Below are 16,289 nucleotides of genomic sequence, written 5' to 3' on the forward strand. Positions count from 1 at the left end.
GGGGGTATAAAAGTATATAGTTTGATGCAACAGTAAGATATGAGGATGACTAATAATGTCATTCTGCTCGTTTTCAGACATTATTTTAGGTTTTGCATTTGGTTCGGTTGTTTTTTGGTTTGTTTTGTTACTCGTTTTGTGTATTTTCCTTAATTATACGGTGGTATGTCTGAAAAAACTTACTAAATACATAAATAAATAAATTGTACCTCTGTAATTTGTCAAATATAGTGCTGTAGGAACACAGAAATTCAATTGCATCTAACCAAAGGAAATCCTAAAAGCATCAAAATCGCCTGACTGAACTCCATTACATCAGTGTTAACAGGCAGCCTGAACCACAGAGCCACCCACACTCAGTAATTTTTAATTTTACTAAACCAGCCTCAGTGTACGTATATCACATACCCTTTAGACAGCCATACTGTAGATCTAATAATACTGCAAATGGTGCAACATTTTGAAATCTCACAGCACGCTGCGTTACATCAAATAGCCCCATAAATCTCACCTGTAATTTCCTTTCTTTGTTAGCAGTTCTTTGAACTGGCCCAGCGTGACAACCCTCCCTTTGACAGACGTCCTGTACGGTATCAGCTCCTCGCAGAAGTAGTACGCCACTGTAATGTTTTCACACGGCTGCTTTTTATTGGCTTTATGTCTGGAAAAGACAGAAAACTATTTAGAAAATGTGAAACTGTACACACAAGTTAATACATATTCTTCACTTAACTTAAAAGGAAATGCACATAAAAAGCAGGTCTATATGGGCTGCGGTTTTCTAAGATTGAAGGAAGTTAAGTTTGTGACGCTTCAAACAATGATTATCAAAAATGTCTATAATTTTAAATGACACAATGACAGAACCAAAAAACAGTCAAACACATACAATGTACTGGAGTGAATGTATCAGTAGGCGCCTGACTGCAAAACCAGACAAAAATCAAGTCTACAAAACAGACAGACACAAGGGGGAATATATTGTGTGAACCCAGACAGGTGGCTTGTACATTGTGTTTTACAAAATGGGTAATTATTTTGAACTTTAACAAATTCCTGACATTAACTGGCAGCTGCCTCTAGCAACTTACTGTCATTAGAGGCACATAGAAAACACATAACACAAACAAAACCTCTGCAGCTGACAACAAAGGAAACTGGAGAAAAAAAATCTTGTTACTGTACATGTAAGTATGCAATCAGCTTAACTAAAATGGGAGCTCTACAATATTCACAACTTCTGTTACTGGGAGACGCCCTGAAATGAGGATCTCACCAGCAGACTATGCATGTGCCACACTGCACAATAAAATAACTTAGAAATGTACTTCTTCTTTTTTTTCCATGTCTTCTTCTGCATGAACTTTGACAAATATATGACTGTGACCACCGCAATGGTGAATTAACAAACATCATCATGCAGATGGCCATGGTTTTCCACCGGCCTAAAAGACTAAATTTTCATACAACACAGACTTTGGTATATATTCAGAATAATATAGCTATTGAAACCATTCTAGGATACTCTATGTCTAACTACCACAATTTGTGTCAAAATCATCCTCCTAACTGTTTTAGATTCTGGACCACTTAGATTTTCCAGTGATATTATCCATTTCAAATAAACGTCAGTAAATCGGAGAAAAAAATAGCTTTAATTCTGATATTTGTGGAATTTCCCAGAGAATCATTAAGTTTCCTTTGGCATCTAAGTCATCCAGTGACAGTTGCCTGAAAATCCATGAGTACACAGAAAAGAAAAAAAATTGGAACACACTTTGAGAAGCCAGTTTGCCAAACTGTAAACCGGGGCTTTAAAACAGAGCTTAACTTGTAGCTTACAGCACAACTCACTAGAAACACTTTTATCCCGTTTCCATCCCTGAGGGGCACGACTGTCTGGTTATTTTTTGAAGGGAGACTCACAGTGTTTTATTTTGAAAAACACCGCTTTAGCTCAACATAAGGGTCATTCCAGAATTGGAGGACATTTTACATCCCACCCATCAAATTTCAAATAATCCATGTACAAAATACTAAAACATGCAGTTGTGTAAATCTAAAAAAAAAAACAAGGAGAAAAGAATGTTTGAATTTTTTTTTTTTTTTTAAATACCAAATATGTCTGGAGTTCTCCCTAAAATATCCACCACCCTGATAACCAAATCGAATCTCAACTAAAACTGTTAAAATGAAATTTAAATCTCCTTTTTTTGGTGTTATTTTTTTATTGATGTCTCTTGTAATTGTGGGAACATTTTTTTTAATCAACATAATATTTTAAATAGTAATTATTATGACCGTGTGTCCCACAACAACCCTGTTAGCATAACCTCTTTATCTGGTAGAAGAAAACAATGAATCACATGAAATACTGGAATTAACATCATTAAACAGTTTTCCAAAAGAATGGGTAGAGCAAAGCTTTGTCCTCTCTTCTATTATCATATTTTTTTAACATTGTCCGCCTTGATTGAATGTCTCACTCTACCTCATGCAACCACGTTATGCATATTATCAGGATAAGACAAATTACTTAGCATGGATTAGCAACCCTGTAACTGTAATTAGAGTAGGGTTAGCAAACAACAAATAAAACATGGAATAAAAATGATACCATTGATGTGTAAGCTGGGCCAATCAAGCCTTTGATAGTTTATTACCCATTACTGAGCAGAAAATTGCAAAAGACAAGGTTTATTTTTCAAAATTTTGAAGCTCCAATTCTGGAATGACCCATAATTAAAATAATAAGTCCTTATTCATTGCTACTATAGATCTAAGTTACTTTGCTTGCTAACCAACAGCCTTGAACTTCAAAATCCAATCTTGCTGTGATCTTTGAAAAAACGCTCAGACTTGGACAGCGGAGGAATTGAGGAGTTCAGACAGTAACTGCAGCACTCTAAAGCCCAGTTCTCTGAGGTCTAACAGGAGGATTCACCCACTGGTGCTTCCATATCATCTACCTTTCATCTGCCTCTAACACTTCTGCTGCTCTCCTCCACCCGTTAAGCATCCATCTGAGAGGGCAGCCAAACATCAAACAGAAACATGCTTCTCACAAAACATCAAAAACTCGTCCTCTCTTTAATAGCGCGGCTGGTCTCCCTCTGCAGAAACACAGACGACACTCGCTTTTACTTCCTCTGTGATCCTTTTTCTGCTCATCGGGGAAACAACAGAGAGATCTGATGTTTTCCACCAGAGGTATTTATGGTAAGGTGGGGAAGAAGTAAAGTTGAGGACAACACTATGGCCACTGGAAATAATATTTTATCACTGGTTACTTGACGGTGGACAAGAAGTAAGTTCAGCATAGCCAGGCTGCTTTAGATGACTCCACAAAACCTACAGTCCCAGATATAATGGGTAACATGATGGTGATTCTAAATTTCCTTTGTGAACACAGAGTTTCGGATTTAAATCGAATATAAGACACGTCTCCCCTTAACCAAACCATTTCCTGACGATTCTTTATTAGTAAAGCGAATTCTCAGCTGAGGGAATATGTTTTATTTGCAAACCTGTTGATCTGTGCGTTACTAAAACCACTAAATGAAGCCGTGCAGTTACAGTATCACACACTGAATGCATCATTTTGCCATGCCAACCAAACCAATATTTTCAACTGAAATCGTTTAAGTATGTTTTTACGTTTGGTCCTGATTTGCTGTCAAATCTATTTACACCGTTGATACAAGTGTTTGGAAACTGCATTATTCTATTGGTATTTATTACAGAAAATATTCAATCAGTAATATTAATTTCACTTTTATTTGGCTAAAAATTAAAGCGATACCCTGCATTATGGGACAGTCAATACAATACGTGCACATCAATACAATATGTTTAAATATATAAAGTTTAGAGTTTAACAGCTATAATGTGCAACTGCCACATTAGATAAGCGCTAATACAAGAGCTTACATTAATCTGTAAAAATGTATGTATATTACCACACAAATACCAGTTTTCTACCAGCATTCCTGTCTTGTACCATTTGCAGTAGCAGTGCTTTGTGATTACACTTTATTAATCAGAACGCCACAATAAAAATACACACACACACACACACACGTATATATCTCGACTGAAGTAGGCAGTAAACCCTCGCTTCACTCTGTCCAAGACTCACATGACATGTGTGAGCGAGTGGAAAGTTGGCATTCACTTTCATGATACCCGTTATTTGTCAAGCTGACGCTCACAAAGAAAGCCTGGTCATGTAAAACTTGCTTTGTAGTACAGACCTCAGGCTTCAGGCTGTGTGTGTGTTCGTATCATTTGACTCTTCCTCTGCACAAAATGGACTGATACAAGCCACATACTTCAGTCAAGAGGAGCAAGGTGTTGTAATGGAGAGCTATGAAGAATAGGAAAATATATTATATTAAAAAGCACTGTTAAGAGCAAATGTTACAAGAGAGGAATGCTGGTTCAATACTGTTCAGGAGTTCATATTGATTTTACCACTTAGTGCGCTCTCAATGCCTGCTGCTTCTTTCTAACACAACAGCTGCACTTTACAGCTCTTAAACTTCACACATCATAACATGATACACAGAATACAGAAGTGCATTAAGGTCTGAAACCGTCCCATAATGAAGGATATGGTGAAATCACTTTAAGTTTTGGTCAAATCTAACTGAAATTAATATCACTGATTGAAAATTCTCTGTGATAAATATCAATACCAGTTTCTAATCTGTGTTCTACTAGCTGCCATACCAGCAGTGTAAAACAGACTTGGCAGTAAATCAGGAACAAGCAGAAAAACATATTTATGCATTTTCTGCATCACCTGATGAATGCATGTAGGTTTTCCTGGCAACGTCTGTTTGTGCATCTGTAACTGCACATAACCATCCATTATCTATACACTGCTTAATCCTGAAGGCTGACTTAGGACGAAGGCAGGGGACACCGTGGACAGGTCCCCAGTCTATCACAGGGCTACATATACAGATAAACAATCACACTCACATTCACACCTACGGACAATTTAGAATCACCAATTAACCTTAGCATGTGGGAGGAAGCCAGAGAACCCGGAGAAAACCCACGCTTGCACAGGGAGAACATCCAAACTTCATGCAGAAACCGGGGCGCAAACCGAGGATCTTCTAGCTGCAAGGCCAAAGAGCTAACCACCAACCCACAGCACAGGTCCTGGATGGATCTGTTCAGTGGAATTATTAAAGTGTGGCTCAACAGGTTTGCAGATATAAGATACTCCCTCAGCCCATAGACTATATGTTCAGGGAAAGAATTAGTGAAAAGGTTGCACTTAATATGGTCAATGTGTGTGCTTCCTCTGGAGAGTTAGTTTTGACGCATCCATTGCCATAGTGATCCAGACAGGTTAAAACAGAGCCACCTTAGTGGCGCTGAAAACTTTGATTTTAGGCTCAAAATACCTTGCTAACTCATTAATCCTACTTCATAGTACACCCTCTACTACAGTAAACAGCTTAGTACTGTGTTAGATAAATTTTTCTGTCCATTATTTTGTATTTGTCTGAACACTTGATGCACATTACTGCTTACCAAACACAATCCACTGACTTAAAATGGATCATTCCCTCTTCAGCTGATAAGAAGCATTTAGATAATCACCGAGTCTAATCCCTGCATTCGTAAGCGGAATGAAAACTAGACAAGACACCAAATGAAAATAACAAACAAACCCAATGATGCGATGTGGGGAACTACATGGGAAGTAAAGCGGTGAACTATGGGGAATGTGGAGACAGTGGAAAAAGTTACTGCTGGGACACAGCGGACGTACTCGGGCTCGGAGAGCTCGCTGTCTGAGACGGCGGGCACCACACTGAGCGGAGGAAACAGTGCTGGTCTGACTGCAGTACGACCCCTCTGGATCACCTCCATCACATACCTGAGGGACGGAATAACCCCAGTAGTTAGACACACACCGGCACATAGACCCCAAAAAAAAGTCTTTGTCTTTCTAGGCAATTTCATGTTTTCCATCAAAATTTACACTTTTATTCATGCGCTAACATAATTGCACAAGGGTTTTCTAATCACCAAGTAGCCTTTCAGCACCATTAGCTAACACAATGTAGCATTAGAACACAGGAGTGATGGTTGCTGGAAATGTTCCTCTGTACCTCTATGTAGATGTTCCATTAAAAATCAGCCGTTTCCAGCTAGAATAGTCATTTACTACATTAACAATGCCTAGACTGTATTTCTATTTAATTTAATGTCATCTTCACTGAAAAAAAAAAGTTTTCTTTCAAAAATAAGGACATTTCAAATGACCCCAAACTTCTCAACGGTAGTGTATTCTGCCGAAAAATTGCAGTGATTAACTGGACAGATAACTGTGGCAATGAGACGTGACTGCTTCCTACCGCTGCTTGGGCTGCAAAGTTCCAGACTTAATCTTCTCCTCCTCGAGCCGCCGGCAGACCTCCTCCAGCTGGATGAGGGGGCTGGGAGCTGGGTTGGGGGGCATAGTGGGATCCTGGATGAATGGGTGGGACGGTTGCACGTTGTTCCACAGCTGGGCGCCGACGCATGGATGCATAGAGCCGGACCGGTCTGCTGAGCTGAGGCGGGATCCCTCGTGGCCCGTTGTCCTCTTGGACCCTGATATACTCCTGAAATGTGAAGAATATCAACAATTAGACCAACAAACACTCACGAGAGCTTGATGATTTTAGCTTTGGCTTGTGGAGGGCAAAGACAAACAAAAATACAGACTGGAAAAGGAGAGCTTTCCTTCCACAACCAGTGTTCTAGACCAAAAATGCAGCACAGTACCTGCAACATTCTAAAGTGAGAATATATCTAACAAGTACTTCAACGTGTATTAATTCTTTAAACCCCAAAGTTACTGAGTGTTTTTATTTGCTTTTATTTACTGTCGGCTCAATTTTGAATGCAATATAAAGTCGTGCATCTCTATGGAAACAGCACAAACATTAATAGAAGCAAAGAGAATTCAAATGTGTCTTTTGTGCAGTTAATGTTGTGTAAAGTTGAAATGTCATAAATTCATTCAAGAAAAGGGGAAATGAACAAAAGCTTAACAAAAAATGTTATCTTAACTTAATTACTTGTTTTACAAAAAAAGAGATTATTTTTTTAACCAACACTCAAAAAAGCAAAACAAATAAAACAAACAGTGGCTCCACATACTATATATATTTTATTATGCTTATGTTTTTTGTTTCCAAGCTTGTCTCCTCTTGATCCTGTATAAACACTGACTGAAGTTCAGTCCAGTTCAGCCAAAAAGCCTTTGAATTTTTGTCATGTGACTTTTGGTCACAGTGAAGTCAGTCACAGATTCCTGGTTGCAATTTCTAGTTTTGACTAGTAAGTGCAAATGGTATATTTGTTTCAAAATTTAAAATGGAAAATGAAGCGATTTTGATGACATGTCACAATTTTAAGCTTAAGATTTAGCTAATTCTCTGCCAAGTGCAGTCCTCCACTAAGGCTGCTCAGTCGTATGATTTGTAGTCATAGTTACAGTGGCACAGTGCCGCTCTTACAATACAGAAATCTTTATCAGATCTGTGGATCCAGACTATAAGCCGCACGACTGCAAAAATCTAATCAATTGGTCCTTGTGTCATTTCTGACCTTCCCTGAAAATTTCATCCAAATCTGTTCATCTGTTTTTGATTAATGTTGCCAACAGATGGACAGACAAACCAATGGCAATTGACACATAACTCTGCCGCGTTCCTTGGCAGAGTAATAACATACACATCAACACACAAATACTAAGTTCAAAGACAGTGGGAAGGTTGAAAATCCCTCCATTCTTCCTATCTTTACAGTTTTTCTTAATCTGATATATGATGTCCTTTTGACAATTCTTTAAAGATAACGTGTCTTTTAAGCGTTCCAGTGGGTTTTGGAGAGCTAAACTAACTGTGACTACTGACCCGTACGGACTCCTCTTGTGTTGAACCATTTCTTTCTGTCCTTCCATCAGCCACAAGAGGATCTTCTGGTTTTTCTCCATCTCCTCTGTAGGCCCCGGTATGTCATAAGGCCGCACTTCCTCACCTTTCTTGAATGCTCTTTTACACTGTGAGCCACTTTTACTGCTTTAAAACGGAAGAAAACAACTGGTGAGAAAGAGGGAAAAAAAAGTATTTTAGGTGTGTGAATGAGAAAAATAGATTTTTACCTATATCCTGAATGCTCTGTAGAGTTGGATCCCATTCCATCTGCGTAGCTGCGAGACTTGGATCCATAATGACTGGACTCCACACTCCAGGGAAAGCTGCCGTGAACACGCACGGCCGCCTCTGCTTCCACCTGCTCTTTGGGCTTCCCGACGCCTGTGTGGTGGATGTGGTGCACGTGTTTGTGGTGGTACATGTGGCTGGAGTCTCCCTTGAAACCGTGCCTGGATGGATGCTTCCCCTGGCCTGACATACCTGTTCCTTTGACCCCTGGGAGACCGTCCGGTGAGCGCGACTTGGGAGAATGGCGGCCGGTTCCTGGTGACTGGCAGCTGGGAGTCTTCATGACCCGCTGGACGTGGTCGTCCAAGATGCTCTCAGGGTTTTCCTCATGAGCGTCTCTGAGGAAAGGACCACTGTAGGCGATGTCGGCATAGCGGGAGTTGTAATTCTGTGAATAAGCACCAGGGGGGAACCTGTGACTGGGTAGTGAAGCAGCAGTGGCCATGATGACTTCATCGCCGTCCTCTTCCTGCAGCACAAACACAAAAACACACATTTAGAGGGGGAAAAAAATCAGGAGGAAGCATGTAATTTATTGATTTACCAGCTCATTTCCTAATGCATCAATAACACAAATGAGGATTTTCAATAAGATTTCACGTGTCATATCTATTTCAACCTGCAGATGGCAGATTCTCCCCATATGCTAATGATAGTCCTCTCATTCTTACTGCAGAGGTTTGGAGCCAAACCGTGAATCCAACAGTATCAGTATGCACACAGCACGTTTCTATTGTTTCATGTCGTGACAAGCGCAAGCGATACAGCATCAGCTCTGACTGACTGGGACAAAACCGCGCTCTGACAGAATCTGCTCCAGGGGGAACGGCTGGGCGTGGTGCTGCAGGCATCCATAATAGGTTCTGATAAGCAGGCACCGTAGGGAGCCGAGGACGTGCAGTGATCAAAGAAGCCAGGGCTGAAATCTTTACCCCAGACCACCGTTACTGCAGAAATGCTGATTAAATTCAATATTTTATTGCAAAGCCAAAGATCTATTGATGCAAAAACACGTTTCTGGAACTTGCAAGCAGCAATTCTAATCAGTTTTATTCCTTATTAAGGTTTGAACCACAAGAAAATGTGTTTTAATGCAGCTGGAGCACCATACGGCAGAGATTTTTCATCTTTACTGCATCCTGTGTAAAGTTTTGGCAGAGAGAGAAGGGAGAGGAGACAACAAAGCTATATAGTGGAAAGACAACAGTAGGTATTGGCTTCACTTTTATTTTTTCGCCAGCCCAAACTTTTTATGTCAGTCATGTTAATAATTAAATAAACCTTCACTTGTGAATATGCCAAACCATTTTGAGTTTGCTATTGCCCTGTGGTCACCGTCCATTAACTGTAACAGTATCAAAGCCATTCGCAGCTCACTTTCTACAGAAACTTAACTTCCCCGTGCCCACCGCTTTCTTAGGTTCAGTGATACTGTAAAAGATTCTATATGCAGCCAAATATTTTTTGGCATGTTTTTGAATAATTGAAGTGTCTTTCGCACGCCTGCGCCCGATCCAGATATCTGTGCTAGCCGAGCCCACAAGTTCCACATGGAAGCATGACACCTTTCCTTTGAGCACACTTTCCACTTGCTCCCTCTTTTTCCAATTGAAAATACTAAATTCTTGGCAAACGGGAGCAGATATTTGACTTTTTACAAGTTGGCTTAGGTGCTGGATGGAAATGTACTGATGCCAATGCTTTGGCCTCTCCTTATGAGGAGTGTAGTGAACGCGGTCGCATGATCTGTTGTCTTGTTCACACACAATAAAAATTTGATACACACAAGCAATGACCACCTTGCCAATAATTTACTTCTGCTGCTCTTGTGTGTCCATATTGCCTACATTTCCCAAAAATTACATTAAATGAAGCCATGACTTCCTTCCTGATGAGATAAGCTACTCGCATTCACATGAAATCAGATTAAGAGCCTTTTCCTCACAGCAACAAAAGAATGACATCCATTTGGAAGCATTTTTTAAATCCGATTTTATGCTACTTCTTCACACATTATAACCACATCGCTTTTAATACCTCTGATATTATCATTAAAAAGCTGAAACCTAAGTTCATGTTTCCTTTTCTGGAGGCCCAGAGTGTTACCTGATGAAGGCAGTCATTTCATCCTCGCCTCTAGGTTTCATAAAGCAAACCTTGAGCCGTGTGATGGCAGCTTCTCTCCTTTCGGGGGCCAGCCACAGAAATTGTCTGCCTTGAGACTTAATACTTGGCTCCGTGTACTGAAGGAGATTTCATTTGTGGTAACAGCGACTATTTTATCACCGTTCAAGTGACATCAAACGGGCGGCTCAGTGTTCCAGGCTTACAAGTGGCTGAGTGTGCAGGTGCTCCATCTGATTCATCGACAAAGCCAGATTGCTGACAGGCCAAGGACAGAATTCTCCAAATGATTCATATTGTCTTTTTATTCCCCATTCAAATGGCTGGCCTCATTAATTTCATTAAGGCCAGACGGATTTAAGTCTCCTTTGTTAGTGGAAACTTAAAGCCCACCGGCCAGGCACACGTCTCGCTGTCTGGCTCCGAAACAAGCATTGGTGGCGCCTACTGATACTCTTCAACCAACAGTCTGCTTTTCAATACCCTATCCATGGTCACAGTGTATTTAATCATTCTTTTATTAAAGTAAATCAAAGTTATTAAAGTTAATAAAGAGCCATTTGATAATAGCATTTGCACTATGAGAGCTTAGATTGAGATCTTACTATGCACCTCTTCGAGCAGCTTTAAACTCTGAACCACCGAAAACACCAACGGGTTTAAAGGCCTATTTGTTTTTAATCACCAAAACTGCATCAATTATCAGAGCTAGAAATTGTAAAAATAAAACTTCCCAACAGTCCTTTATAATAATAATTAACTGTGACTCTGTTTTAGTGGAAAAAAACAACCAAATCTTACCCAAAAAATGGGACATTTAATCAAAAATCACCTGAATTTACATATTTCCTTGACGATTTTGCCAAATATAAAGCATTTCCACATTTCTTGTCACGATCAAGAAACCATCCAGCCGTGTGACACAAATTCAGCTAAACTGAAGGCTGTGTCTACGCAGAGCAGAGAATAGTGGAAACAAATGAAAGATTTAAGTTGTAAAATATCTGCACTATAATAAATAGAGCCATCATTTTTCCCCCAGCATTGGTAACACGTGGACACTTGTAAACATGTCATATGTGCTGATTCTAGATTTTTATCATTTTTGTAACAAGACTAATCAAATAAATTCAACTTCTTTTCCATTTTCTAATGAATTAAGGTGTTATAATGTTGTTAAACTGCACAGTAGACACTTTTATGTTCTGTGTACTTGTAGCCATGGCTGCGCTGTTTCCATAGAGGTGCAGTAATTTAGACTGTAGTGAAAAATGAGCCCACAGTGAGTAAAAATGTGACAGGAGCTTAAACACCCAGGAACTGTTAGGGGTTCACAGGTTTAAACTAGGAGATTTTCACATAGTTCGTCTTCGAGATGTCTGAGAAATCCAAATATATGTATATCAGGATTTAAAATGAAAAGCGTTTAAGTGCATTTCTGACACTGAAATACGTAGTCAACAACAGAAAATAATTTAAATGACTGAAGGATCTGATCCTAGTTTCTAAAATGTAAAGATTTGATGCTGTTTTTTGATATATATGATAGTAAACAAAACCTCTTTAGGCTCTTGTACTGCATTTTTCACTATGTTCTGGCATTTTATTGATGAAGCAGTCGATAAACATTAAAAATAACTGCTGGTTGCAAACTAATTCTACTTTAAGAATTCATACTTCAATCATATTTTCGCCCCTGGCTGCTAATATTATTCAGCTGGTGTCACCAGGAGCTAATATTCAGCTCCAACCAGCACTTCACATGACTTGAATGTTTAACTCAGGGAAGGCAGCTCAGAATCACATTTGAGAGGTCATGTAGCCAAAAAAGACAACGTTCTCCAGTGTGAACGTCCACGCCAGCTGCTGAAAGATGCTTCTTGTTGACACACGATAAATCTAATTAAGAAAGCAGAAGATGAGTTTCAGGTTGGGAAAGGAAAGCCAACATACCAGCCGCACTCTCTTCAGTCGCTCCTCCAGCTTCTCCTGAGCCTCCCTCTCCTTCAGCACACCCTCCAGCCTCCTGATCAGCTCTGCAGCAAACCTCTCCGGCTCCACATGTATATCCTTTGGAATCCGGTCTGGGCGCTGGAGAAAGAAATGTCAAACTGTTAAGTGGTGAATTTTTTTGTCACTGCTGCATTACTGTCAAAACCACACGGGGATGTTTTAACACCCCGACCCCTTGGCATCCTGTCAGTATGAAAGACTTGAAACACAAGCAGGAAACATTAAACTGGACACTATCGACTGGTGAACCTCCAAAGAGATTGTAAATTTAAATCTGAGCCTCTGTGACATTTCCATGGCTTTTAAAAGAGCTGGTATTAACCTCTGCTATGTAAGATAACAGTGTCTTTGTCTGTCAAGAAGAATTCAGCCTAGATTTGATAATGAGCTTCTGCATCTCAAAATCATTTTGTGAAGCATCACTAAAAAGGATGACAAATACGCTGTAATTTTAAACAACGCACATAATCATCCTAATAAGGCCACAAGTGACATTTATTTCCTTCCCTGCCAACATGAGTACTGCAATCATTACTCCTCAAAGCTGTTGATTTGGAACTGGTTTATAAAAACAAGGTTGGAAAAACAAAATACTTCCAAGTCCCTGTCATTTTTTTCCTATTGCTACAGAAGTCATGATTAATTTGTCGGGGCAGGGAAATATGAGAGTGATGCTTCAAGGATTTGGGCTCTACTATACAGTCAATTCACACGTCCTAATAGGATGCTACGTGTGGAGTTTTAATTTGACTCTTCACTCCGAGGCCTAATTAGGGCCGGGGCTTTCCTACCAGGAGACAGCATAAGCTGCAGAGGGAGGCATCAGGCTGTCACAGGGGAGGATTCATGTCTGCTGGGCTTCAGCACACACAGCTTAGGAAAGCATCAAGCTGCATTTAGACAGCCTTCTCTTTCACCATCAGCTATTCTTATACTCCATCACAGGCCCTGCGACACGGCACAGCTTAAATATGCACATCACCAACGGTGGAGCAGAGGAAAAATAAGGCAGAGACAGACAGTTAAAGAGAGAGAGAGGTGTAGAGGCAGAAAGTGAGAGGGAAGAGGAAATAACCCATGAGTAACTCACAGGAATATGAGGTAGTGGCACTCGCCCATTTGCTTTGGCACTTTCGTGCATCTCCCGGCGATGCTGTTTGCGGTATCTGTAGGGTGGAACCCCGTCTCTGGAATTAACAACAAAGACATTTTCATAATACATCCTCATGAATAAACAACAGAGGCAGCTTTGAAGTTGAAAGCTTCTCGCAGCATTTTTCGCCGAAAACGAACACCTAGTAAGTCTCGATTAATCAGTGCAGTAGGACAGGTATCCTCGCAGGTTTACCGCGTCCCTGCTGCACTACAAGTGGTCTGGCAGATTACAGTTACATGCTATCACACGCTCGAGTCTGCAATTCCATGTGGTATTGGTCATGCTGGGTTTCACACGCTCCTGTGCTGGAAGCTCTGGACCAATTAGCTGATAACAGACTCTAATCTATTCAGCTTCAAACGCATTTTTGTCCAGTTGTGCGAGCTTTGAAGCCTCTTTGGCTTAAATTCCCCGGTGCCATCCCTGCACCTAGGAAACGTTATTTTTCAAATCTTCTTTCAATACCACGTGACTGACTCTGACTCATGAACACTGCACTGAAATACAAGTTCTACTTCAAGTGATCCCACATGATAGAAAACGCTGCCTTTGGTGTTGAGTTTGTGGACAAAAAAAAGTTGACTGAAAGAAGACAAAGGCTGCTTTGAAAATCAAAAAAAAAAAAAAACTATGAAGAAACACTCATTTCATTCACAATCATTTCAAACTGTGTCCTGTTCGCAGAAGAGGTCAGTAGGTAAGGATTTTACATTTACATACCTTCTATTAGACATGCTTTCATGTGCGCTAGCACTGCACCTTTATGTAAAAAAATCAATTTTAATATATATTATTTAATATGTAATATTTTAAGCAGAGATTTAAACAGTCATGATGACGAGGAATCTGTAATAACATGGTATCAGTTCCCTAAAACCGATGTTCCAGCCAAAGTGGCAGCCTGGTGTATCCTTTACAACCTGCTACAACTTTCTGCAAAATGTGTGTGTCTGTGTGTGTGTGAGGACAAGATACATACACACTGCTGTCCGTAAGGGAAATTGTGTCTGCGTCACTGGACATACTCTGCTGCTCGCTATCATTGGCGCTGGTGGCAGGAGCCTTAACGTGACCGGTGTTGACATAGTACGGGTTGATGGTCTCCCGAAATGGTTCGTGCCTGGAAGTAACACATGAAGAAATACAGGAAATGTCAAAAAAAATATAAGAATTTACAGAAAAAGATCATCATGTGATAGATAAACACCAGAAAATGACTGAATTTACTGCATGATTAAACAAATAACAGCTCAATTCTGTAGTTGGTGTTGGGGTGGTTGGATAACTACATGCTTGCAACAACATTCAAAACCATCAAAACAGCACCATATATAACAAAGGAATACGTGTGCATGTTGTGTTGTGAAGTATTGGGCTGATGATATACTCCAAACAAACATGGGTTTTCTGATGGACATACAATAAAAACAAAAGCACTCAGAGAGCGCAGTACTCCACCAAGGCTGCTCAGTCGTCCTATCATTTCCGACGGATGAAATCTTTAAAAAATTTGTGGCAGAAATCACGGCACCACAGAATGTGGCCATTTTATATAGATGTACCCACACACACAATGACCTTGCGGTGCCCACAGGTGTGTGTTATGCACGTGTACGTTATGTATGGAAACCGGATTGCGGGAATTGACGGGACTCAGAAACAACCCCACAACTCAATCAATTGTACCTTGTATCATTTCCAACGGACGACTCCCGATAAGTCCGCCGCAGTCGATTTGTAGTAGGACGGCAATCATGTGATCATAATTCAGCTGACGTAGTGTTCACTTGTAGTCATAGTTACAGTGACATCGTCCCGCTATCTCGCAATGACACAGAAATCTTTAACAAATCCGTGGATCCAGACTTTGAGCCGCATCACTGCCAAAATCGAATCTTGTGTCATTTCTGACCTTCCCTGAAAATTTCATCCAAATCTGTCAGTCCGTTTTTGAGTAATGTTGCTAACAGACAGACAGACAGACAGACAAACAGACGGACAGACAGACAGACAGACAGACAGACAGACAGACAGACAGACACACGTCGATCGTCACATAACTCTGCCATGTTCCTTGGTGGCATAATTAGCCATTCTAGCACAATTGCTGAACACTTAAAATGTGCACACAACCTCATTAACCAGCCTCCAATACTCCACTGCTTCAATTTTGCTTTTTGCTTTCTCACATCCTGTGATGCCTCTTGCAGCCATAATTTAAACAAGAGGAGTACTGGCTAGCAACGTCGTGACCGATAGTGGTTGAAAACATCAAATTCAATTCCAGAGTATCGAACAGTGACACGTAACTGCTGGCTCGATCCGGATGCACGCTGTTCAAAGAACGTCTCACGAAAGACAAGGAGACTTCATTTGACACCTTTTCCATTTTCAGTCATCGACTTTGCTGAACACACTTCTTGAAGGCCTTTGTACACATGAATTATAGATGTTAGGCATCATTACTTTTTATTCAAATTGGAATTCCCTCAAGCATTTACCCGAGCTTCCTCCCTGTTTAGAATGCAGAAGTACCCAGAGTTCAAAATGAAACCTTTGTGACCAACTGATTTTCATTAGCATCCACATTCAACAGAGAATAATTACAGCGCCAGGTTGGTTGAAGAGACGAATTTAAAAAATGCGGTCGAGAGAAAGCGACTTTTAATGCTGTGATTGTATGTGGCGACATTTCTAACAATGAGAAAAGTAGGGACAAAGGCAGGAAGAAAATATTCTAATTCTGTCATTTGATCAAA

General features: G+C 40.3%; 1 protein-coding gene across 6 annotated transcripts in view; it reads right to left on the reverse strand.

Moving 5' to 3' along the window:
• Positions 1-16,289, reverse strand: part of axin1 (axin 1) — a 39,841-nt gene that overhangs the window by 4,650 nt on the left and 18,902 nt on the right. For 4 of the 6 annotated variants that reach the window (XM_035953905.2, XM_023282535.3, XM_023282534.3 and 1 more), the window contains 8 exons: positions 14,510-14,650; positions 13,465-13,561; positions 12,315-12,452; positions 8,177-8,706; positions 7,929-8,093; positions 6,381-6,629; positions 5,792-5,899; positions 512-661 (listed from right to left, as the gene is read on the reverse strand). In XM_035953905.2, coding sequence (XP_035809798.2) covers positions 512-661; positions 5,792-5,899; positions 6,381-6,629; positions 7,929-8,093; positions 8,177-8,706; positions 12,315-12,452; positions 13,465-13,561; positions 14,510-14,650 — 1,578 coding nt within the window. The remainder of the gene's footprint in view (positions 1-511; positions 662-5,791; positions 5,900-6,380; positions 6,630-7,928; positions 8,094-8,176; positions 8,707-12,314; positions 12,453-13,464; positions 13,562-14,509; positions 14,651-16,289) is intronic. The other 2 variants (XM_035953907.2, XM_035953906.2) reach the window with 2 other exon arrangements.

This window comes from Amphiprion ocellaris, chromosome 19 (genome assembly GCF_022539595.1).
Source record: "Amphiprion ocellaris isolate individual 3 ecotype Okinawa chromosome 19, ASM2253959v1, whole genome shotgun sequence".
NCBI lineage: Eukaryota > Metazoa > Chordata > Actinopteri > Pomacentridae > Amphiprion > Amphiprion ocellaris.